Source organism: Anastrepha obliqua, chromosome 5 (genome assembly GCF_027943255.1).
Source record: "Anastrepha obliqua isolate idAnaObli1 chromosome 5, idAnaObli1_1.0, whole genome shotgun sequence".
In the NCBI taxonomy this organism is placed as follows: domain Eukaryota; kingdom Metazoa; phylum Arthropoda; class Insecta; order Diptera; family Tephritidae; genus Anastrepha; species Anastrepha obliqua.
In genome coordinates, this window is record NC_072896.1 from 49,270,454 (window position 1) to 49,297,765 (window position 27,312).

Genomic DNA, 27,312 nt, shown 5'->3' on the forward strand with positions numbered 1-27,312 from the left:
CACATACATATATACTTTACATATACTTGTACAATAAATACTCATACAGTTGCAAAAACATGCGGTGCGGTCTGAATGCTTGGTCAATATGCGTGCAAGAGTAAAAATACATTGCATCGAATCGAACCAACTAAACACATACATATGCACATGCATACATACATATATGGAATGTACTTGCATATGTATGAATATGGCAAGCAGACAAGCAAACAATCAACATTCAACACAATAATAAAAATACCATTGACTCGTAGCTGTGCAGAGTGCGATACAGTGGCGGCATCGTTTTGGACGCGGCACGTATAGGTGCCGCTCTGTGCTCGCGTCACACTTGTGATGCTGAGGGCGCTGGTGAAATCATCATTTTGGCGAATTGTCACTTGGCCAGCGCCACCATCTATACCACCGCTACTACCATCCGCATTCGTTGACATTGATGCTGCCGCAGCTGCTGATGCTGAGGCCATATCGTCGTAGGACGTATGACCTGATGGACCTGATGCAGCAACGCCACCGGTACCGCTATGATGCCCACCGCTAACACCGCCGCCGCCATCGCGTAATACATAATTCACCCCGCTACTACTGCCGCTGCCACCACCACCACTATTACCACCACCACCACCATTGCCACCAACAATTAGGTGGTTATGCCCTAAGTTGGCTGCTGCTGAGGAGGATGTGATGGCTGCGGCCATTTGTTGCAGCGGCTGTCCGTCCTTCAGCCAGGTAAATGTGAGCGGTAGGTCACCGGTGCCAATGACACATTGTATGCTCGTGCGGTCGCCGACATTCAGATCGCGTGCGAATGAGAATGGTGTAATCTTGGGTGGAACTTTTGGGTCGAAGCGAAATGAACGCGAAATGTGATCGTACGCATGAAATTGAACGCGGGAGTTTCATTTACTCAGTTATACGAAATTGAACAAGTTTTTGTTTTTCAGTTATCCAAACAAATATTTATTGCAATTAAAAAGTGTTTAAAATTTTTGTGAAAAGGACGTTTAAACAAAAAACGTAAAAATATGTAGCAAACGAAAGTATTTATGTTGAATCAATGCTGGATTGCTTGCGTTATACCGTTAAATCAATATGCGTATTTTGGCATGCAATCCGGCACATTAAGCTGTTGTTATTGTTGTAATTGTTTTAAATACACATTTCTAGTATTTTGAATCGTATACTCGCAGATGCGCCAAATGCCCACACTTTTAGATGGTTAGGGGGCCTGGCACTTACATTTCTCCTTTCATAGTGAACGTGTGTGAGTTCAATGCGACCATCCTGCATGCACTTTTTGCAATTTGGCGGTTTTGATTTGAGTTGTGGTTGCGTGGTTAGCATTAATTAACAACATTCTGCTTGAATTGAGGTTTAGCGCCATGCCGAGTTTTTCTAACTTAAAGGAGGGAAGTTCACTCTTAGCTATTTAAATACTTTTGCGCACTGTAGTGTTTTATAACTAAAGCACTGAGACTCATTGAAAAGTTTTGGCAATTCATTTGTTTCTTATTTAATTTTAATAATTTTTTTATGAAAATGTAGTTTTCTCTACCATTAAAAAGTCCTAGTTTGAAATTATGTGAAAATTAAACGAAAATTAAAAAAAAATTCATCAAAATTTTAAACTCTTGTCCGAGCCTGTTAAATAATTCTTATATAATAATATCTCTCCTAAAAATTCATTAAAAAATCCTAATTTCGAACTTTGTGTAAATATTTTAGTTCACTATCCTCCGAAAACCTTAAAAAATCCTAATTTTAAATTATGTGAAAATTAAAAAAATGCCATAGACATTTGTTTTATGAGAATATAATTCACTCTACTACGAAAATCTTAAAAAAATTCTTGTTGCAAATTTTGTAAAAAACTAAAATAATATTGAACAAATTTTAGTTCGCTTTCCCACGAAAGTCTTAAAAAATCCCAGTTTTAAATTATGTGAAATTTAAACGAAAATTAAAAAATATTTAAGCAAAATTTCAAACTTTTTTCCGAGTCCGTAAAATAGTTCTTATTTAATCTTAATAATTTTTCTATGAAAATGTAGTCCACTCTTAAAAGAAATCCATAAAAAATTATTCTTTCTGACTTTGTGGAAACTAAAATAAAATTCAAGAAATTTTAGTCCACTCTCCCACGAAAACCTTAAAAAATCTTAGTTTGAAATTGTGTGAAAATTAAAAAAAAAATTCATACAAATTTTAAATTTTTTTAAGAGTCTGTAAGAAAATCCGTATTTAATTTTAATATTTTTCTATGAAAATATAGTTCACTTTCCTACAAAAACTATAAAAAGGCATCGTTTCAAAATATAAAGTCTGTGAAAAAATTCTAATTTAATGTTGATAGTTTTTCTCATGCAAATAAAGTTCACTCTACTACAAAAATCTTAAAAATCTTATTTTCAAAATATATGAAAATTATCAAAATTTCGAACTTTTTTTCTGAGTCTGTAGAAAAATTCTTATTTAATTTTGATAATTTTTTATCCAAATATGGTTCACTCCCCTACGAAAACCTTAAAAGCTCCTAGTTTCAAATTATGTCAAAATTAAAAAATTACATTATTATATATTATATTATTAGTATTAAATAAAAATTTCAAACTTTTTTCAGAATCTGTAAAATTTTTTAAATTTAATTTTAAATATAATTCACTCTCCTACAAAAACTATAAAAAGTCATTGTTGCAAATTATAAAAAGGCCTTGTTTCAAATTGTGAGAAAATTAAAAACAAAATGTCGTCAAAATTAGGACATTTTTTCACAGTCTGTAAAAAATTTGTGTTAAATTTTAATATTTTTCTATGAAAATAAAGTTCAATCTACTACAAAAATCATAGAAACTCTTACTTTTGAATTATATAAAAAATTAAAAGAAAATTCATCAAAATTTCAAACCTTTTTTCAGAATCTTTAAAAAAAGTTTCGAGTATGGAGTTTTATAGCCCATTAAATTCTAGCATGAAAAAGTTCAAGTTTGAAGTAGCTTAAAATTCCAGTTGATTTAATTTTCCTGGTGCTCTTGTGCATTTTTCCCATATAACGAGAGTTCGTCATTTTCTCATAGCTATGGAAGAAAACACCGTCAGAAAAAAAGATGCACGATTTTTGAGCCACTTTAGACTTCTCTTTATTATCACAAAATTCAATGGGCTGTAATTCTATATTACATACCCGAAATATTTTCCTAGAAACCCTGGAAAAAAGTTACAGTTCCAATGAAAACTCGTTGAATGTAAATACAAATTTGATAAAATTCTATGCACTCTATTTTCAACTTTTTCGTTATTAAATAAAATCTATAGTCCACTGCCCTGCTGTATGCAGACGAAGATTTGTCATTCGAGGTACACTAAAGGGTCTTTCAAAAGTGACGCCTTGATGTCAGTAGTGAATAATTCATAAGCGGTGCCTTTTTAGAAATAGAAATATGTTAAAAGTTTCCCATTTTACATTGGACTATGAGCCTAAGTGTGCTCCATAGCAGACAACCACTGTAACCTAATCTCACCTAACCTACAAATAATGCGCCTCACAACATGCAGGACATTAGCGAGTATTGATGAACTACTTTTCTTCTCAAGCAAATAATTTTCATGCTTTTAAAAGTTTGAACTTCACAGAACCCGCCCTTTATTAACTCTTGCGATGGCTGTGTATAGTAATTTTGAATTAATTCATTCGAAATGCCCTTCATGTGACCTTTTCAATTTGTCACCGACATTCAATGAAACTCTGTACTTTTTTTTTGCTTTTTGTTGCTGTATTCAACTTTCACCTCTCTACAAACGCTTATTTACATTTTGTATTTTATATTCTGTTCTCGATGCAAATTCCCGTATAAATCATTTGACCGCAAACCACTTAACCATTACCCATAAACATTGTTTAGCCAAGGACGACCGCATGTCACACAACACAATGCCCCATAATGAGGATTCTGTCTTGCTCATACAACCAAACGTCCACACAGTCAACCAGACGTATCACACAATATATCCTACCCATCTACTGTGTCGCACATACATACGAACATATGAGTGACGAATTCAAGTATGAACGGGTGGTAGGCTGTTGTGGGGTGAACGCTTGATGTTGACAAAACACACAACTGTGCGGTGAGCGCCGAAGGAGCGCCGCACCATGACGCCGCGTCGCGAATGCGCAATGCTGATGCAGATACAAATGCAGGTTCAGATGCAGAGAAATGCAAAATTGTAAAATGCAAATCGTGGAGTGCACACAACATAAATGGTGGGGATAAAAGGAAAAGAAAAACAAAATAAAATTGGAAAACCAAATTAAGTGAGGCAAATATAAATTCTGGAAATAGTTGAAAAATAAAGAAATAAAAATAAAAAATTGTGCGTAAAAATTCGGTGCATTTCAATGGCAGTGAGTTTAGTAGTAAAATTGGTTAGTTAATACATAGAAAATGTAGAAATTTCTCGTTGAAATCAATACAATAAATATATAGTGAAAAAGGATGCAGAAGATAGAAAGCTTAAAGTGAGGATGGGGCGGGCGTTGGAATATTTTAGTGGGGAGAGGTGAACTCGAGTTCAATGTTGTGCAAAATTCGAGCTGTGTGTGAGCTGCATGCTGATCATTCGCGAAAACTTTTGCAAGCAAGCAGGCGTGATCGAGTGCGCGTGAATTGAATGGAAATGGTGCAGAGGAGTGCAACAAGAGCGTGAGCCCTTAGTGCGGATAATGAAATTGATTTGTAAAAATTAATATTATTTTATTTTAGTATATTTAAGTATTTAATGCGTAAAAATGCAAATTTTAGATAAACCATTTTCTTAATTGTTAAAGATAGATATAATTTAGCGATGATACGAGGGTAGTTCGATAAGGCTTTAAGGAATGCAATAAATGGCGCTCGCAGCATTAAAGGGGATAACTTTTTGGTGAGCATCACTAGATAAATATTATTATTATAAGATTATTTAAAAACTTGTTATTTTTTCTAAAAACGATTGTACAGTTACATCCATTAACAATTTTTTGTTATAATTTTTTCTTTATATTTTCTTAAAGCCAAATTGGACAACCCTCGTATATAAAAATTTATTGCTTATATAGAAGTACAAGCAGGCGCAAAACTAATCATCCAAGATTCTTTTTGAGTAACTTTAAAAATAAAAAAACTATGATTTTGAGTCATGGAAATCTTTATTCTGGCTTTTGACCTTTACGCGCTCCATTGCTTGTCTTTTTTGCACACTGCAGTGCCATTTGCAAAAATTATAAAACTTCCAATAGGGTGATTAATTTTGCGCCACCTTGTATATGAGGAATACGTGAAGACGTGACGAGTACTTTGCTACTTGCAATTTTCAAAGTATAGACAGTGGCGAGCATAACTGGGTGCAAGGTGACTTGTTTTATGGGGTCCCGGTGGTCTAGAGCTCGAAAATTTAGGGTATTGTCAGGAATAAAAGGAAAAACGATATTTGAATTTTTTAGGCTTTTTATTTCACTTCTTTTACATACAAAAATGAAAAATGTTTTTTTTTTATTTTAATAATTTAAAAAATGACGCTGAAGGTGACCCTCCCGAAAAATTGGATCTCTATTTATGTGACACATAAGAACAAAAAAAAATATTAATCAGTATGACTGTAGCTATTTCCCGAACTAGAATAAAAAGAAATTTTGACAAAATGACGCAGTTTTGAATTTGATACTCTAAAAATTGGGGTTTTTTCTGTTTTTTAATAAAAAAAATTCCAAATAATTGAAATAGTAATACGATTATAGGGCGGGCGATAGCCATTGATGTTGTGTACAATATATTAAAATTTCAGATGATTCGGTTGAATAGGTTTTTTTGTTTTTGACAACACCAAACCGAAAAAGTAGTTTTGAGGTAATTGAGTTTAAGCTTTGATGCCGGCTCGTGACGAATCTGACTCTACCTGCTAAAACGGCTGTACCTGTAGAATCGAAAATACTGGGAATATTCTTCCAAAAATTTGACAGTATATTCTTAAAATCCCATACTTTCGAAATATCAAAACAGTCAATTTTTTGAAAAATTGTAGACAACCGAGACCCCGGTGGTTTTACAATGTTTTTTCAAGTTAATATTTTTTTGTACTTTTTTTTAAAACAAATTTTTCTGCTTTAACAAAAAGCAATGCCTTTTGCATTTTGTTCCACATAACAATGAATTTCTTGTGAAAAATTTGAATAGAAAAATCTCCTGCAGAATCTCCATAAATTTCACTTGTTGTATGAAAAATGGGCTGCCAGCAAACAAAACAAACGCCGCTTAATACTTGTACTGGCTGTATAATTTTTTTTTTTACTGCAAACCCAAAAATTTTGATTAAAAAGTGCAAAATTTTAATGCAAATTTGCTGAATTTCTCTAAATTTTAATTCAAAATTGAAAGGTTGATTTATGTGGTTATGGTTAAACCATTAATAGCATTTTTTTAAATACTTAGTACAAAAACGTTAACTTGAAAATATTGGAAATATAAAAAAAATGTCAGGCATTCTGTTATGGGCGCCGGTGTATATTTTAGTGCTACTTAACATATTTGGAAACTAGGGTGGTACACAAACAGTCGTGATAATGAATACTTGTTAGGACACCACCAAGAATTGTTGCATATTGAAAGAGGTAGAGCAAGTAACTTTTTTTATTGTGACAACGTTTGATATTTACTGGTGCCGCAAAGCTTATGAAGCTTCTTGTGTGAACTTATGAGAGAAAAATTCTTATTTTTTTTTTTTGGTTCTGAATCTAATATATAATATAATAGTTAAACAATGTGGTTGTTTCAATGTAAAAATGATATTTATCTTCAGAATATTATAAAATTATGACTTAGAAAATATTTATTAAAAAAGATAAAAGAAGATTTATTAAAAAAGATGTAATCTTCAGAAGATTTATAAAATTAGATTTCCTAAAAGAAATAAGATTAGCCATTTTACAGGGCCGAAATTGTTGTCAAGTTTCTACTTACCGCGTAAATAAGTAAGATTAATATTCATTGTTTGACAATTTCCGAACATAAATATTTATATTGATTGCTAATATTGTTGTTGCCAAATTTGGCTTTTTGTGACTTTTGTATAATCGCTAAAGCAATTTGTAATGTAGCTTATTGAAATAAAGTAAAATAAAAATAAAAAAATAAAAATACCGCCTTCCCCTTAGTTTTTATCAACTTTGCATAAAATTTGGTAAAAAAGCCTTTTTCCCATGAAAAATACACGAAGCATTCATGAGCTTTCCAGTACCATTAAATATCAATCGATTTCAGAACAAAAAACCGTGAATTTTCTTTTTCAACATATTGTACAAGACTTAATGGGGTCCATAATAAATATTAAGTACCTCAACATTTTCTGGCCGCCCTAGTGCATTTGGTATATAAAGCGCATGCTATTTAGACAAAAATTTCGCTTGAGTCAAAAAATCACTCACAGTGCGCTAAGAGAGTTTTTGTCAGAGGCTTGCTGTGGATTGTACAGTATGTACTTATGGGCTTACCAGAGTTAGAGTTTCTGCACTATAGAGGCCGAAACGTTAAATTTTGTGCTATAATTTCATAAACTTCCTAAAAAAAATATATGAAATATTCTTTTATTCTTAAGTACGAAGTCGATTACGGACTGCAACGGACTAGTTTCTTTTTCTTGATTGGCGCTTAACCACTTAAGTGATTTTGGCCGAGTAGCTTGCGAGTCTCAAATATGATTCTGATGATATGTTCTGTTAGGATGATTAATTATGAGCCACCTTATATATGTGCGCAGGGATCGTCCTTTTGCAAACTTTCATAAATTGGAAATCATCATCGTTTTCATAAAGTTTTGTTAGCAAAAATCGCTTTCAAAATATTTCTTTTGCTTTTTATGCACTAACAAATAAAAGTAATATATCACTGCGACAGTTTTATTTTTTTAACACTCATATAAATAAAAAATTTGTATACTTTTAAAATTCCGAGAGACGCGAGAATGTTATTAGTTCGGGCTAGTTAGTTATGATTACCTCTCGCCTCTTAATACTGCTTATGACCCAAAGCACATCAAAAAGTAGCAGCAGTAGATTCCTGTAGAGCTACTACATTTAACTTTATGCGACACTTAACTTTTTGCTTGTGATAGAAAAAGTAAAGTATTGTGAAATAATCTTATATAGGCTGATGAGCTAGTAATACAGCTAAAATAGTCACTTGGTCTGGTTCATATTCCCCGTAACTCAGGTAACAAACTATATCTGTAGATCAGTAAAAGGACATCAGGGGATTTAGCATTGCGAACTGAAAGACCTATTGTCCCCCCTTATGGACTTAGATCGTTTCTCTGAGCCCAACTTCATCAATATTTGTCTTACATATATTATAGGGGGTTTTCCTTCTTTGGTAAAATATGTTTACTCAGTTGTTTGTTCCGCATAGGGATCATTGCTGGGCATGATGCCAGCACATATTTTGCGGTTTCATTTTCCTCCCTATTGAATCAGTTCAATTTAAGTATAGTCCCAGGTTAGTAAGATAATAATTTTGTCTACAAGGCGCTGTTAGCATTCCTGTGATGATTCTATGTATAATTGTTCTTATTTAATCCCATACACTTCTTAAATCGTTTTAGGTTAAAGCTACCTACCATTTTGATTGCGATTAACCCTTATGATCTTCTTTGTCTTTTCTCTACTTCTAGAATAAAAGAGGAGAAGTTACTCTTACCTCAGCCACCAAATTTGTTTTGGACCTATAAATCAGCAGGCTCCTTCTTGCTGGCAATTTATCTGCCATTTTGTTCTAAGTAATTCCTATGTGCCCCTGAACCCATAAGATACGTAACTGGTTGTTCTGGCCTACGATATTTAGCTTATCAAAATATTCTAGCACCAGTTTTGATGCAACCTGGAAACATTTAAAAGCCTTGATTGCTGCCTGGCTATCAGTTTATGGCCATGTTTCTGTTTTATTTAACCTGAAAACGTTTGATAGTCTTGAATTTTGATAGCCAGAATAACTATGCTGATGTTGCTGTAAGTGCGTGAAATGTGAAAGTGAGCGCATCTTTCCATGGCGTAGACTTCGGCTTGAAATATATTTTGTATTCTTGCCTAACGCTTCCGCGCATTCTTTCCTCGGTCCGCAGACACCTGATCCTGCGCTTTGCTCGGTTAGAGGTACGTCCGCGTACCGTGTTATCATGCCTTGGTTGATCTTGTAGCTTTTAAATAATCCTTCTCAAGTATTTTTATTGCCTAGTTCAGCCTTGAAGCATTTGACAAACCTGAGCATCGGCAACATCGTTTGCATCATGGCATTGAGATCTCAGGGGTTAGTTCAGCAAGAATGTTAGCCACTTAGGCTTTTATACGTTGACAGATGGCCGGCTTTATCTAAAGTATGATGATACGTGCGTCTATACTTTGTACAAATGTTTTTTCATTCTGGCTCAGTAAATATCGAAACATTTTAGCTCCTTTGTAGTCGAACCTCTAAACGGTAGTAAGAGACTTTGGGCAATCAGAGACACAAATGTATGCATTATGGGTACACAAAGACGTTTTAGGTCGCAAGTTACTAGCTTTCATGTGGCAGAAGCGCCTCAAGGTAGTGTTCTGGGAACCGTCCTATACACTCTATTCACTACCGATCTACCCTTGACAAAAAGCACGCACACGCTGGTGATCTTGCCTCCTCTGCTACATCTCTACTGCGGTACAACCTCGACAAAGTTAGTACCTGGTTGAAAAAGTGGCGTATGTCAGCCAATCAAACCAAATCAGTACAGATAACTTTCAGACGCCTCAATGACTCATGAACTCCAGTAACGTTAAAGCACTTCCTAAATGGCTCAGACTAATCAGGCAAAAATATCGGGGTATGTATTTCTTGAAGCGTAAGTAACTGGAATTAAAACTTCGCTCACTTTACTGGCTCAATCAATAAACAAATCTGCATTATCACTGAATTACAGAATTTTGATCTACATATCTATACTTAAGCAAATATGGACATATGGGGTTCAAGTATGGAGCTCAGCCTCGAAATCAAATATAGAAATTCCCCAAAGGTTTCAATCCAAAGTACTGTCCATATGTAGAAATGTACCATCGTATGTTTGCAAGGAAATAATATATCCAAAGTTAAGAGTACCAACTGTATTCGATAAAATTAGCAATATTAGTCTTAAGTATCGGCTTTATATTCAACCAAATCCTCGAATCTCTAATTTAATAAATGACACGAAATTACTGAATTTTAAGTGAAGACAGATTGTATTTAATAAATGGAGTTATAAAAATTTTTTAAACAAACGACATTTTTTAGCAGAAAATGATATATTCTGTTTCGGGATATGGCGCGAGTCCAAGTTCCACACTGACTTTGTATATGATTCCAATTCTCTTGCTATCTAGTAAAAGTTTACCAAAGTTTTTTTTAAACCTTAAACGAAAGGACAGATATTTTCTTGAAACAAAAATTTAAATTTATTTCCAAGTATTCGTGTGCGGTTTTAGTCTGTTTAACGGCACACACACTTTGTGGAAGAAGCATACACACAAATACACTTTTAACTCACTAATTTACATATGGATCTCCCGGCGAACAATACTCGTAGCTATGATACGCCCTATAGACGGCATGGTTGAATGTGAAAATTTATTAAAACAATCGTACTTTTGTACTTACAAATGCCAGAAAAATGCAAATTTAACGGCCAAAAAAGCGATTGCTTAAAATTCAAATTTTTTTCGTTGTGAAAAAGTACACTCCTCCGAAAAAGTGTGCAGAAAAACTATAAAAAATATGTGTATATATGTACCCATCAGTCCCCCTACAGACGTACATACCCGGCAGTCAAAGTTACTAGTTTTGAACTACTGATTGCCACTTTGTTTAGCAGCTCAAGTAGTTCATTTTTTGTTTTTTTAATGCTAACAAATTTTAATTTAAAAATTTTAACTCTATTATTACTATTATTAGCCTGCTGCGCACTGCGGCCGAAAGAGATCTATTTTGCAAACCTGCTGAAGTACCCAAAAAATGGTATCAAATCCTGGAGCTATTGTTCCATAATTTACATGAATGCACACCAAGAGGGTTTAGCCGTTTTCTACATAGATCAGAACATTTCCAAAGGATATGATATATTCTGAATTTGCAGTGTCTATTTCACAGAATCGACAGATGATGGTTTCAGAAAGAACAATTTTGTTTAAGTGAGCTTTAAAGAAACCAGTCAAAAGTCTTAAGTCTACTCTGCTGAGCGAAAGTACAATAGCTTATTAGAAATTTCTCTATCCGGCGTTAGGAATTATTTCGCTTATTGCTGAACTATACAATTTTGCTAGTTTTCAACGAGTTTTTTCTCCTCCCATTCCCTGAAAAATTCATTAATATGGCCCTTCAAAAAAGCTCATAATCAATCAGGGGCATATTTGGCCATATTTTAGCTAGGTTATCAGCCTTTTTATTTCTCTGATATAAATGTCCGCGAATCTAATCTAATAATACTGCTAAGAAGGTTCATGTAGTCATTTAGCATTTTTGAGGTGATTACAGTTGTTTTTGTCTTCACCGACGGCTCCAATATGGAATCGGGAGCCGGAGCTGGGGTTTTATATAAATTAGACAATTTATCTATTTCTTAAAAACTGCTGAATACTCCTAGTGTTTTTCAGGCAAGAAGTCTTACCGATTCTGCAGGCATGCGAAATTCTTATATTAACTTCTTTTCCAATAGTCAGGCCGCCATAATGCAGATTCAAATTGGTCAACTCCTGTAAAGACGAGATGAAATCTCTTAGGTATGCAAGTGGCATTTCTCTGAATTAAATTGCAGATGAACTTGCCAGGAATGGGACTGAATTGGCCTCATAGACCTCCTACCCCGTCACCGGCATCCCCTGACTGTTGTTAAAGGGGTATTGTACAACTTATTTCTCAGGAAATCGCAAAAAAGATTCGATTTCCTCAGTACAATGGACGCATGAATCTGACAGAGCTGGAGACTCCACGCCATTCAATTTCCAAACTCGTAGCTGTGTTTACCGGTCATTGGACGATCGGCACACCCAAAGCTAGGTTTTTAATACCCAATGCAGAAGTTGTGGCGACCTTTCAGAGAAGGAGACTGTTGAGAACTTTCTCTATAAACCTCCGGGCTTGGCAGGTAGGCGATTATGGTCACTGGATGTTCCTTTCTTCGACTACCTGAGGCAGTGCGCCAACCTAATTCCAATCAATCTAATCCATAATATCAACAGCTCTGGCTGGCTATAGATATCTGCCTGTTGGAGGTATCAGAATGGTATCAAAACGGAGCTTTAGTGCTACTAGAGGAGTGCCAGACCGGCACCTCAACCATTTCACTACTTACCTATACTTGAACGTTGATTACTTGAAGTAATGATTAATTGAATTTTAACGGCTCACTCCACAGATGAGTGGATTAGGATGGGCCCCATCAACATCTAATAAAACATTAATCTTTACTGCGCGCTTCCTTAAAGTTGAAAGCATTCTCGTTTAATAAAATAATATTAGATTAGCCTGCAGCTCTAATTGGTAATTTTGCAACTAGTTACCACCGAACCACATACATATGTATGTTATGCAGTGCGACTTCTTCCGTTAGATACCAGTTCATTAACAAGAAAGTTTACTGCGTAGGGAACCCCCGCAGAAAAGTAGTTTGCATAAATGGCAATAAAATCAATAAAAAAGTGGGGGATAGAAAACTAGCTCGCGAATATTGCATGAAGAATAATGAAAGGGTATATTAGCATATGCACATTAGGGTGGTCCAAAATAAAATTTTTTTTTCGATACTACCTCTAAATTTGTTCTATGATGAAACAATTAGACACCTATTTTTGGTTTTTTTGTTTTTAATGTTAGCCATGCCAAAATGCTATTGAATTTCTAGGGGGAAAATGCATATTGCCGTAAATTTGGTATACAATTTTGCAGATCGGTGTTATTTTCACTTCTCAAATGTTCAAAAAGCCTACATATCAACATAAAATAATACAAAAATATATAATTAGCGCCTACACCCTTTGTTGAGTGTTCGGCTAAGCTGTTCCTGCTATTAGTGGTGTGCGCCTTGATGTTGCTTCAAAAAGGATATGCTTTAGTACACAAAAAAAGAAACAAAAAAATTAACTATTCTTTATAGCGACCTCTCAAAAAACATGTAACTTTCTAAGTTATATGAAAAAGTTATGAAATAGCAATAATAAATTGTTGGGGCCATTTAAAAACCTTTAAAACCAACATAACAATGCTCTGCGTTAATTAACTATAGTACTAGGATCTACTAGCAATTTTTGACAATTTACTTGTTTCTAAGTTTTTTTTAGTAATTTTTCATGAAATTATAAAGTAATACATTCTCCTACAAAATATAGAGAAATGCAAGTTTCACATTTTGGGAAAATATTAAAAAATTTCGGTAAATGTACCTTTAAATTTCACCCTTTTAATCAGAACTTCTAAAAAAATATGCAGTTTAAAGTATGTGAAAAATCTCATTGATTTTTCATACTTTTTTATCGCCGAGGTGTTGCACATTTCCTCCACATAAAAAATGAAAAAAACACCGAGAAAACTGGACAGGCTGGCAGGAAAAAAGTTGTCAAAAATCAACGTGTTTTTTGAGCCACTTCAAACCCTGATTTGATTTGTTCTTTTTTTTATTCTTGATACCTTTAGATGGATTTTTAAGAAACAAAAAAACTATACTATATAAAAACATATCTCTCTCCACTTATTATTGTTTCTAGTCGGAGCATAGGGCTATATCTTGCATACTTGAAATTTTTCAAAGAATCTTTATTAAAAAGTGTGAAATTTAGATGAAAATTTGTTGAAATTTTTATAAATTTTCACAATGTTTGAAAATTGCATTTGCAATCGTGGTCGCAAAATTAATGGAAGTAAGGCTCCAACTCGTTTCACATCGCCCTTATGCTCCAGACGAGGCTCCCTCGGACTACTACTTTTCCCTAATTTGAAGAAATGGCTGGCGGGAAAAAGATTTTATTCAAACGAGGAGGTTATTACAGAAACGAATGACTATTTTTTATACTTGGAAAAACACTATTACTCGGAAGGTATTAACAAACTAGAACAGCGTTGGACGAAGTGTATAAGCCTAAAATCAGACTGTGTCGAAAAATAAAAAACATGAAGTAGTTTTTATTTTTGCACGGACCTTTCAAACTTCGACCTTCGAAGTTACTACAGTGTATACTAGTTTGTTGCTGTTAAGATTTTTTAGGGCAGATTTAAAAAAAGTTTTATTTATTAAAGTTTTAAAATTAAAAAATATATATTTACTAAACATTTTTTATAATTTCCTATTTTCATTTTGGTGTTTTTTTTGCTAAAAAATGGTATAATATCGATTTGCAATAGGATAGTGTATACTATTTTGTTATAAAAAATTTTTTAGCCCAGTTTTAAAGAAAATTGTAAAAAAATATTTATTAAAATTTTAATATTAAAAAAAATAATATTTATTAAAATATTTTAATTTCCAATTTTTTTTTAATTTTGGTGTATTTTTTGCTTCATTTAAAATGAAAAAAAAAAAATTAATTATATTAAAATTTTTTAATATCCAATTTTTTCTTAATTTTGGTATATTTGTTTGCTTCATCAAGTTTTAAATTACAAATATATAATACATGTTTTTTTTAATAAACAGGGTAGGGGAGATCGGGGGGTTATGAGACGGGTTTTGTTTTTTGACCATAAACATAATATAACCTATCCATTTTTCTGCACATTAAAATTTTTTAATTGTGATTAAGTATAACAACACTTTGACAAAAGATTAATTTCTTAAAATTATAGAAAAATCTCTAAGTTTTGCCTGCCTGCTCAAAAATCATTTTTTTCGGATTTTCGCATGTTCGGGGGGTTGTGAGACACAAATTTCATCAGAAAGAAAACGGCCTGATTTTATAAAAATTTTTTATTTCAATCGTTAAAAAGGCATATATTGGCTTCTACAATATAATTGATATGAACAATATGAATAATATACCTAATCAATCAAGTCAATGAATATCCGAAAAAGAAAATATTAGATTAATCAGATTCACAATGGATGCAGGTGTAATAGCCGGCTGTTAAATTTGCACATTTCAAGTGAACAGGTCTATCGCAAGTATTACAGTGAATCGAATTGTTTCGGTTTAATTTTTTGGGCATTACACCTTTGCAGATAATACAAAAGTCTTCATCTTCAGAGTCCGACATATTTTGAATCGTCATTACAACCGAAGATTTTCTAGGACGTCCGCGCTTCGATGGTAATGCTTTTGCTGCCTTGTTCTTCTGGTTTTCTTTATTCTGAGAATCTTTTGCTTTTTTTTCGTCAGATTTTCGGCGTAAATTGGCCACGTTAACTTCCGAAGTCAAAATAGTGCTGCCCATTGATTTTCGACCTCGATTAGATTTCTTGATCGGAGCGCTGTGTTTCAGAGGACCAACCTCTTGTAATATATGCTGAATTGGTGCAGCTGATGTGTTTGGAATCGTCGATGTGCTTGGCATCGTTGATGGACTGGGTACTTCCAAATTAATGGCATCGGCATCGGCAGAGGTCAGATTTGTCTCCATCAACTCAGCTGCTTCGTAATCTTCAGCAGAGAACACATTTGGATTGAATGGTTGAATACCTGCCGCACGGAATCCGGACCTGATATTCTTGGGTGTAGCACTTGCTTCCAGACATTTGTCTGCGATAGGCGCTATATGTCTTAGTTCTAAAGTTTTTCCAATATTGTTCTTCATCCAAACTTGACACATGTTATGGAACATTTTCTTGAATGGGCCGAACACGCTGACATCAAGAGGCTGCAATCTGTGAGAGCAGTGTGGAGGAAAAGATAGCATTGTTATTCCATTATCGATCGCCATTTGTATAGCCTCCAAACTCAGATGAGAAGTATGATTGTCCAAAAGCAATAAAATTGGAGAATCTTTTGATGCCTTAGAGTGTTTGATGAAATGTGCCAAATATTTGACAAATTCTTGTGCTGTCATCCAACCTGATTCGTTTGCTACACCCATAGCACCGGGAAGAGCATTGTCCATAAAGGTTGACTGCATATTTTTCCTAGGAAAGATATAGAATGGTGGAATGGACTGTCCAGCTGCACTCACGGCAAACGCCAAAGAGACATTTGTGCCTCTTTCCGCTGAAGTTTTCTGTCCAACTCTTCTTTCTCCTTTTAATGTGATCACTCGTACAGCTTTTGTGGGTACCGTCGGGCAGCCAGTCTCGTCCATATTCCATATGCGATGCGGCTCGTATTTTATATTTTTTTGAAACATCACATGGTCAAGGTTAACGAAAAATGCATCAACATTGGCTTTTGAAAAGGCCTTGGTGCGATTCGCGCTTATCTGCTCTGGCGTACGAAGAGACAGATTTGGATGCCGATGCATAAATGCATTGTACCAGTCCCACGACGCTTTGCCGTGAATGTCCCACTCCACTGGATATTCAATGTTACACTTCATTGCAAACTCGTAGACCAATTTGGAAAACTCACAAATAGACAAACCGTAGTACATTTTGCTGGCACGAAGAAGATATTGCACTAACTCGTCTTCTTGTTCTACGCTAAATATCTGTCGAATATAAAATAAATTGTCTGAAGGTTGAAAAATAACGAAAATTCAATTATATCACGATTAAATATAAACCTTTTTTCCACCAGTTCTCTTGAGTAAATTTGAAACAAAATCAACAAGTTTTTCATTCGAAGTGGTTGTGGGGTCTATGTTCGCTTCCATCAGACTTGAAATGTAGCGCGCCAATTTCGACTTATCGATTTTATATGCGCTACCAACGGATCGTAGAGACTTTTTCGCGATTGTAACCTCCTTAATAGCAGCCACAAAAACATTGGCATCAATCGCAGGTTTAACAGTCTGACTATACTTATGACGCACCATAATGTCTGAAAAATAAATAATTAATTATCAAAAACCCTGTATTTATCCAATACAGTGTAAATAACACTAAACGTAACACAGAAATGCGAGATACGGCTGTAGAATACTATTAAATGTTCCTAGATTACGGAAATAGCATGTCTCATGACCCCCCGAATACGCTGTCTCACGACCCCCCAATTGCTTTATTTTCAATGTGGCCACTGTTTTATGGATGCATTTAATATTTACGCAAAACTCTTGTTGTGGGTCAAAAGGCTACTCACCAAGGAAGGTTTTGATGCATGCACTTTTATAATTAGCTTGTTCAACAAAGTGTAAGAAACAACAAAAACGATTATCAGCAAAACTTTCAATCACACAAGTGGAGTCGCGGTATGAGGACACACAAATAACCTGCATGAACAAAATATTTGTCATGTAAATATTATGATTGAAAGCTAGCAAGAAGTTACGCAGATACCAGACAGATGCCGCGCTCTTCAGTTCAGGGCTGTGAGCGTGTCTCATGACCCCCCGTGTCTCACGACCCCCCGATCTCCCCTATATTATTTTGCCATTAAACAGTTTTAAGGCCAGAATTGAAAAAAAAATATATATATTATATATTTACTAAAATTTTAAAATTAAAAAAAAAATATTTATTATATTAAAATTAAATTAAAAAAATATAGAATTTAGAAAAATATAAAATTAAGAATATTATAAAAAAAGATTTATTAAAATGTTAAAATTAAAAAAAAAAAATTATATTTATTAAAATTTTTTTAATTTCCAATTTTTTTTTAATTTTTGTGTATTTTTTGCTTCATTAAAATTTAAATTAAAAATATACAAAACTTTTTTTTTTTTTAATAAAACATAGAGTATAATATTGATTTGCAAACTTTTTATACCAAGTAATATAGTTTTTTTGTACAAGGCTAATTTTCAAAGCGTTGGCAGTACGAGAAAATATGAAATACAAAAAAATATGAAATAGGTTTACATTTTTTTTTAAATAGGTTCCTATCTTTTTACTATAGAAGAAATTTAGAACGCAATATCATAAAAACAAAAAACTTTGTTTTTTTTTTGGACCACCCTAATGTACATACAACTATGCATTTGCGCAATAATCGAGGAAGGCAAAATATGGCACTGACAGAACCTCCAAAGTGATATGAAGGAACTTTTTTTTGTCTTTTTTAAGTATAGAAATATACATATATGAGTGCAGGTTTAGGAAGCTCAGCCATGCTCGAGGACTTGGAGGAATTTTATGTGAGGAGAAGGACGAGTAGAGTTTTGATGTGCATGTGCATGAAGTTGGTGGTGCTTTGTGCCGCGATGCGTATGCAACTGTTGATTGCCGACTACAGAAACTTTATTGCATTCTTATGAGGTAAAAATTGGCAGTGTTTTAATAGCTTTAATTTTATAAACGATTTTTATATTATAAATGTTATGCTCGTCGTGCGAATTTGTGTGTGTGTTTTTTTTATAATTCTACTGATGTATACATACTTTTACATACTTATATATGCAGTTATTGCTGAGTATGCGAGTGCTTGTAAAAATATGTGCTCCAAATATCCTTAATTAACATTTATCAGTGCATTTTCACATTTCATCAATAACTCAGTGCGACATGTCAAAGAAAACTCAATGCATATTCGAAAATATTATTTTTGTGTGCGTAAAAAAGAATAACAACAAAATACAATAATTGCAATAACCTGTATGTTGTTGATAGTGTGCAGGCCAATAAAGAAAAGCAAACAACAACATATAGCGCACGAAATACATGCACACAGGACAAACAGAGAGATAGAAGTGAGGTGGAGAAAAACACGAATACTGAAGTTTTTTAACAAATTTAAAAAAGGGAAGAGGAATAGAGCAAAGCACGAAGAAACGCAGCTGTTCAATTAAAATAGTTTCTGTTGCGTATGTGTGTGTGTGTATGTGCGGGGGTGTTATGCGAATGCATACAAATATATGCGTATATGTGTGTTTGAGCTTTATTTTTCTTTCATTTGGTAGGTGGTCAACTCAATCATCATTTTTGTAGAGAAGAAAAATATCGACATGTGCGTGTATTTGTTTCGCATACATATGTATGTGCGCTAGTGTATGGTATGTATGTGTATGTATGTATGTAGCTGTGTATTTTTAGCAGGCTTGCTTAAAAAATGCATTTTACAGGTAGGTAATTGAAATAGCGTCAAGTAAAAACGCGAAAATATTTTTTATGAGTTGCGAATTATTCAGTGCAAATGAAAAATAGTTGAAATTTTGAATAGCGTGCAAATTTAATTTAATATTTAGGTATACTACATATACAATATATTTTTTGTTGTTTTGCTAATTTCTGCATATTTTGCATATGAAATGGTTATCGCCGTTTTGATAAGAATTTTCTTAAATTTAAAAAATATTTGTATAGAAATTTATTTATTATTTGAAATTTAAAATATGTGTATAGAAACGTTGAGTGCCGGGTGGGAAGTTTCTGTTTTCTTTTCTCGAAAAAATGTCACCTTATTATATAACAACATTGCGAGAATATTGTCATATGCCCTGCGAAAGCGTTGCATATTTTATATGAGAAAAAAAGCTAGAAAAACTTAAACATTCCTCAAATCGTAAATTGAATATAATACAATTTAATAATTCACTTCCATTTTCTGCAACCGGTTGAGTGCAACATTTCAGTACAGAACAAGAAAATTTTACAGCTCAAGCACAGAGCAGAAGATATGCAACATTACTACAAGAAAAGAAAACGCTACCAGATTTAAATTTGCTGAGACACATTTTCTCAACTGCCTGTCATTTACAGATTTATTTTATAGTAGTGAATACATTGAGAAGCCCAAAGTAGGTAGGTGACGCTGTCGTAGTAGAAATTTAAATATGTGCGTTAGGGTGTCTCACCAAACACAAAAATGCGGTTTTTCTAACGGAACTATAAGAGTTAAAATAGTTTAAGATTTTGGCCAAAATATTTCGAAAAAATATTAATATCTACGTGAACTGAACCGACTTAAAACTTCCTTCAAAAATCGAGATTTTACTATATATCTAAAATTGTTTTTGAAAAATATTTTTTTCAAAAAAGAAAGAAAGAGGGTTTTATCCATAAAGTTTTGCATAAAAGTACTTAAAAAATTAATCAATAAATTGTATAATTCCGATAGAAAAAGTTATCATTTTTTTTTTTTTGTATGAAGAGTGATGCACCCTAATGCACATAAAAATCTTTGCGACCCCTACTTACATAACAGGCAGTTACGAGCGCGAAAGTGCATTTAAATTATGGTATAAAAGTTCGGAAGATGTGGTCAATATCTGACCGTTAATTATTTTCACCGAATTTCAAAGAATCAGCTGATTGCCTGACATAATAAGGGTCGTGACAGCGTTTTGTTTATGAAAAAACTGAGATTGTGTCGGTGCTGCACGAAAAAAGTCAACACAGTCCTCACTCTCCAAGCTGTGTTGCTGTCTGGAAAACTGAGAGGACGAATGTGTGAGTGCGTGTCAAATGAGTGGGCAGAATTCTGCTACCCTAGTGACGTGGCATCCGAAGTTACTCTCACAATTTCATTTTTCACTAGGGCCTGACTGGTAATCTATCATCCTTGAATTTAAATAGCATTTGAATTTGAACATTTAAAAAAGAATTCAAGAAAATAGAAAATGATTTTAAAGACCTTAAGGATTTTTTCTCAACTAATTTCTAACATTACAGTTCACTTTCTTATACCAATAAACGCATTATGGTGCTCCCAAAGCCTTGCTAAACTCTCGTGCCAAGAATAAAACAACGAGGAAGCTTACAATTAATATTAGGTATCTTGCTGATTGTAAAATGTTGTGCAGCTGTTGGCCTTCATTTATGGTGAAAACCGAAATGGAGCGAGTAATAGGCCCATCAGAATGAGTCCGTTCCGTCCGTTGCGACAACGAATTCGAGTAAAAGCAAAATAGATTTCGTGTATTTTATTCGAAAGCGCCACATGCTTGCCTTAGGCCATGCCGGAATGCACAAAAATTGGCAATTTTCTGCTTTTACCGTAGGGAAAGTGCGGCGAAAATGACAACTGTTTAAAGAAGAACAATTCTTCATAACGCAAATTTTATCGATATTATTTTTTATTATATCAAATTAAATGCAGAAACTAAATAGAATTTAAATGAATTAAGTCAATTCAAATGCACTCTTATCTTTTGAATAAAAGCTTGAAAGAGTATAGACAAGGTTAGGCTTAACCAAGTTGTCCTGCAAAATAACTGTCCGTCCCAATCCCGATGTTATGATCGCATCCACTGCCTACGCCTACCATAAATTGTATAAAAAGCCCTCTTTGGCTTCAATAAGCATTCATTTTATAATATATTTCACAACCAACAAAAGCCTGTTTACACACCAAGAAATATGGTACTTGCTTTCATCTGCTGCTTTTTTGTTTATATGCGGCAATAATTTCATTGTAGTACCACGGTACCTTTCCACGTCACGTCAGTCAAAATCATTACCGCAACGAACATAAAGGCCCCATGGTGACCGACCTATAACTTTGGCTGCCACGTCAACGCAAGGCGAATTGAATACAGTAGGTGGCGTATTCCGAAAACTGCTACTCTATTTTTCGCGATTTTGACAAGTGTGCGTCAGGCTCCTTACCAATACAAAACTAGCGAATAAAACAAAAGGAAGAATTACTTGATAATATTTTGATTTGTGACACTTTAACTATACAAACTAATGAAAACGAAGTGCAGTACGTTAAATTGTGAAAGCACAAATGAATATAAAGGCTCCAAATGCAATTTTTTTGCGTTTTTATGCACATGATGCAAGTGTGTGTGTGTATAGTTTCTTGTGTTTGGTAGTTTCTACTCCTTTCGCCTACTCTTCCTCGTCACAAAAAATAAGCAATTCCCATTATTTTGTTTGTTTATTAATGGAGTCTGACGACACCGTGGATTCGGAAGGCGCAGTCTCTTATTCTGTCCTTCTTGGACTACCACGTCACTGGGCAAGATTGATAGAATACATGATTGTGCCTTCCGAATTCGCTGTATTGTCAGACTCGGTGGGCATAAAAACAAAAGGTGAGGAATTACTTATTTGTGAAGAGTAAGATTAGGCGAAAGCAATAGAAACTACCAAACAGTTCGATATTATTTTATAGACTTGCAAAAAAGATATTTATCAGCTGATTGTAAAATTGTTGTGGAGCTGAGTTCACCCACGTCAACGAGTACTCGGTAGTAGAATTCTGCCAACTCATTTCAAAGGTATTTACACACTCGTCCAATCATCCGTTGTTTAGACGGTTACTAAGTAACAACATACAATAATATGAGTTGTTTCGTAAACAATCCGTTGTCATGGCCCCGGTTTCGTCAGCCGATCAGCTGATTCCTTCAAATTCGCTGAGAACCAATAACGGTTTGCTCGTGGCTACACCTCTAAAAATGTTTTCACCACGGATTTCAAATACAAAGCGCGCCACCTTTAATGTTCAACGCAAAACTTGGTATCAAACCACCGTTGTAAAAATACCAAAAATTTAATAAATATTGTAAATAAAAATATTTAAATTATAAAATGCAGCATTGTTAAGTTGAAATGCTTTATAATTGAATATTATTCAAAAAATGACGAATTGAAAGAAATTTACGATAGTCGCTTTATCGTAAGCCTTAAATTTTATTCGTTCTCATGACAACCTGTGCGCAGCGCACCACAAATGTATGAACAATTTTACAGGGTGTAATTGGTTGAAAGCGATAGAAAAAATATCTTAACTTGTAGACTAAACAGTCTAGAGCCTTTTACTGAAATAAATAAATTTTCAAATATATTATCAAAAAAAAGGTTTCAAAAATAAAAATGTCTTACTAAAGTTAAATTAAAATTAAAGTAAAATGAAGTTTCCAAATATATCTTCAAAAAAGTTCTAAAAAATGTTTTATAATTTTTATATTTTTATTTTAACAAATACCTGCCATGTTTTGTTACCCTTCGAATTGTGAAAAATGTTCTTCAACTTTCTTCCAAATATTCCCGAGCTTAATACTGCCACATATTTTTTTAATTACTAAGTTTTCCAATACCCACAACGATTAACCAAAATTAATTTCGACCATTTCTAACGAGCAGTATTTCGTACTTTTATAAGTGCACACTTGTATACAATTCGAGTATTTGGGTTTTGTTTGTTTGTTATTGAAGTTTTCAAATTTAGCAACTCTCGTGTGCGCACCGCACAAATATCAACGTTGTGGTTTTTCATTAACTACTCCAGACAAATTAAAATTAGTCTGCTGAAATAGCCGAATTTGCAGCAACCCAACATATCCCGAAAATGGAAATACCAATACCAACATAACTTTACAGCTTCAATCAACTTCAACTCACCCAAAACTTTCACCTCCACCGTACGTTGCGCCGTGTAGTTGTGCTTGTTGCGGGCGATGCAAGTGTAGGTGCCCTGGTCGGCGGTACGTTGCACATTCTCGATGAGAAGGGTACCGTTCTGCACACGCTGTCATATATTGGTTGGCAATCTGACGCCATCTGCAATGAAAATATGAGCGCATGAATGCGAGGGCAAAAACAAAACAACCCACATCCAAGTACAAACATGTGCGCATATGTATGGAAATGTATTAGGGTGATCTATAATTTTTGGGTTATTCCATAAATGGACTTTGGGAACTCCCGATTGGCATAATTAAAATTAGTCTAATGTCATGGAACTTTTTTATTTTCTGAGATTAAATTGTGAAATTTTCAAGAGGTATAAAATGATTACAAGCTGGTTGTAAGCTCTTGAAAGCGACACCCATCGATCTGTAGAGAAATTAAAATTTATACGCTATTTGAAATTTCATCTTTCATTTGAACACACAACGAGTAATGACGAGTATTCTAATGTCTCCCCATAAAGAATTTCCATCTGGTTCTATTTTTGGCTAGCAATTTTAGTGCCTTCTACGATTTCCCACGTTCAAAGATTTCTTCTTGTACCGATCTTCTTCATGTAGTATTAGGTCGGCTCCTTTTTCGACTTCCTTGGGAGTTCCAATTAAAAGCTTTTCGGCAGACACCCGTTGCAACTTTTCGCAGTGCATGGTCTATCCTCCTCTACTTTTGTAATTTGATATAGCTGGTCATTGGCTGCAAGTTGCACTTTTTATGTAACTCATCGTTGTTAATGACGTTTGGCCACCACACCGTGAGATTACGCCGGAGATATTTGTTTACAAAACCTTGAACTTCTCCGCAGTTCCAGTAGATGCCTCTTCTATCATCATCTACGGAATTGTGTAGGAAGTCATCAACAACAATAAGAAAGCGAATCGGACATCCTTGGCGAACACCGGCGCTGGCTGTGATGCTATCTAAGAGTTCTCCGTTGTGTAGTATTCTGCACTTGAAATCCGAATATTGTGCTCGGATTAAAGCTGTCAGCTTCTGTGGGAGAGGGGTGTTAGATGAGTAGCTTTGACGGGACTTGTGAAAAGGTGGTTAGTATCATGCGGGGTGCCTTCAAATGCTGGACATATGTGTAATATGTCGGGGTCCATTCTGGATAAGTGGGAGTTTAACCTGCTACAATATCTAGAACGTAATTGTCGGTGTATGCGGTTAAACGCCGTCCAATAATCAACGAAAATCAGTTGAAGGGTTGACTGTCATTCGTTCATTAGCATAATCTGGTCAATACATGAACGGTTTGGACGAAAACCAGCTTGCTGATTTCTCAGAGATTTGCCAAACCTTGAAACCAGTACTTTGGAAGTGATGAATAGAAGCATGATTTCGCAGTAACTTTTACACTGGGAAAGGTTGCCTTCCTTTGGGAGAACAATCAAAATATTCTGCAACCAATCCTCTGGCATATTTTCTTTCATCCAAATAAAGCTGAATATTGTATGCAAGAGTTTCGCCGTGTACTCCGGGCACACTTTTAAAATTTCAGCCTATAATCTGTCATAGCCCGGCGACTTGCTTATTTGGAGTGTATCTTTAGGATGTTTTGTACCCTATGATCAGAAAGTACCACAAATAGAAGAACTTAAAGTTTTATACCGCCGAATGGGTGATAGTTTCTTAGGAGGAGGCAGAAATAAACAGATGCTTGTTATGACTTGCGGAGGGGCGAGCGCTATTAGAAAATGCATTTTCTGTTATTTGGTGTTTCATACCCGGGGTATCGAATCCGAGCACTGTCAAATTCAATACAATCGGCTATTTGCGCTCCGTTGAAGCTGAAAATCGTACGAGTTCCGAGGCAATCCAAATATATTATCCTGAGGAATTTGTTACTCGGAAAAACCAAATTAAAAAACGATTCTGTGTTGGCCACTTGCTAATCTTTACTTATCCTAGAAAATATCTTTATTTGAATAAACAATAAAAAAATAATAATTGGCGCATACACTTCTGTTAGGTGTTTGGCCGAACTCCTCCTACCCTGACCAGCCGACGGGCGACCGCTATTAGAAAATTGTTTCTATTAAAACAAATTTTTGACAAATCAGTCACTCCCACTTGGTGGCAAAATTAGCTAGTCTGGGATTTCATGCAATTTTGTTATCTTGGATAAAATCGTATCTCGTACTGTGTAGTCGTTGTCGATAATATAAAATTTCCTCACATTCTTTTGTAGCTTTTTTGGGTAGTATTTTCAGTCTCTTACCAAAATTAAGAAAAACATTTTTCTAATAGCGGTCGCCCCTTGTCAGGCAATGGCAAACCTCCGAGTGTATTTCTGACATGAAAAAGCTCCTCATATAAAATATCTGCCACTGAATTTTTCGGATTCAATTCCATCATACCGCGCCAGATGTAAGCTAATCAACTTCTACTCATTAAACTGCAGGAGAACTATTCTCTTTCTCTAACTTGTCTTTGGCATTATTAGTGGGATAAATGATTGCGTTTTTTGTTTGCGTCTAAGCCCAAATTTATTGGGTATGGAATAAGTTTCCGCTCTTTTCTTTTCATCCAAAGTTACGAATTATTTAAACAATTAAATAATACAATTAATTATGGGAATCTTGTGCCATTGGAAGCTACAACTTTACTTCATCTTTCAGCGGATTTCTCTGACGAAAAATTCGAGTTCTTGTGACTTGATCCATTCATTGAGCCAGTTTGCGATGCTCTCGTAAGAAGTGAACCGCTCTCCAATAAGGGCTGACTACATTGCTTCAAATAGATGGTAGTCTGAAGGTGCAATGTCTGGGGATACGGCGGCTGGGCAAGATTTGCCTCTAAATACATATTTCTGGACCGATTTAGCAATGTTTGCGGAATGAAATTTCCGCTGCGGAAACGCTTAGCATGTTGCAGAAGGCATTTGGTGATTCGACCATGTCGCAGAAAAATGTTTATAAGTGGTACAAAGACTTCAAAGAGGGTCGAGAACGTGTTGATGACTTGGAGCGCTCCGGACGACCATCGACGTCAACAGAGTGAAGGAGTTAGTGCTCAAAAATCGTCGGTCGACTGTTAAAGACCTTACTGATATGATCGGAATATCAGAAGGATCTGTGAAAACCATTTTGAAAGACCATTTGGGCCTACGAAACGTTTGGTACCGAAAACTCTCAATTTCTTGGAAAAAAGTTGTCGCGTTGATGTGTGTGAAACAATGCTTTCAGACTATCAGGGCAAGCTCGAACGCATCATTCGGGAGATAAGACTTGGATTTATGCTTACGACCCTGAAACAACCGACCAATTAAGCGAATATCGTGCTAAAGGCGAGGCCAGACCGAAAAGAGCACATCAAAGTCGTTCAAAGATAAAGGTCATGATGACAGTTTTTTTCGATTTTCGTGGTGTGGTGCACTATGAATTCCTTCCACTTGGCCAAACTGTTAGTAAGGAGTATTATTTGAGCGTTATGCGTCGTTTACGTGAATCAATTCGTCTAAAAAGACTAGAATTATGGGCCAACAACTCTTGGTTTTTGCATCACGATAATGCAACGTCTCACACTGCACTCGTTCTTCGTGACCATTTCGCCAAAAATTCCACGCATATCGTTCCGCAACCACCGTATTCACCTGATTTGGCTCCGTGTGACTTCTGGCTATTCCCAAAACTCAAGAGACCACTCCGGGGAACGCGTTTCGAGTTGATTGAGGAGATAAAAGCTGAATCGAAGAAGGTGCTGATGGCTATACCGAAAATGGACTATTTGGCATGTTTCGAGGATTGGAAAAATCGTTGGCATAAGTGTATTTCATCGAGAGGGGATTATTTTGAAGGGGATGAAATTGATTTACAAGAATAAATAAAGATTTTTCATTTTACAACCAAA

The 27,312-nt window shown here is 34.8% G+C and overlaps 2 protein-coding genes across 2 annotated transcripts in view; both read right to left on the minus strand.

Annotated features, from left to right (window-relative positions):
• Positions 1-27,312, minus strand: part of LOC129248733 (cell adhesion molecule Dscam2-like) — a 177,557-nt gene that overhangs the window by 49,143 nt on the left and 101,102 nt on the right. The window contains 2 exon segments of the mRNA XM_054888350.1: positions 23,395-23,553; positions 24,728-24,730. Of these exon segments, the coding sequence (XP_054744325.1) occupies positions 23,395-23,553; positions 24,728-24,730 (162 nt within the window).
• On the minus strand, positions 14,727-17,464 carry LOC129248438 (uncharacterized). Its single transcript, XM_054887986.1, has 2 exons — positions 16,728-17,464; positions 14,727-16,652 (listed from the first exon to the last, which is right to left on the minus strand). The coding sequence occupies exons 1-2, from the start codon at positions 16,977-16,979 to the stop codon at positions 15,102-15,104; spliced, it is 1,803 nt and encodes a 600-aa protein (XP_054743961.1). The 5' UTR covers positions 16,980-17,464; the 3' UTR covers positions 14,727-15,101.

What these genes read in the sequence shown, in the direction of transcription:
- LOC129248438 (XM_054887986.1), bottom strand. Translation starts at nt 16,979, where the DNA reads ATGGTGCGTCATAAGTATAGTCAGACTGTTAAACCTGCGATTGATGCC. An exon ending in AGAGAACTGGTGGAAAAAAG is followed by an intron (nt 16,653 to 16,727) that starts GTTTATATTTAA and finishes TATATTCGACAG; the next exon opens with ATATTTAGCGTAGAACAAGA.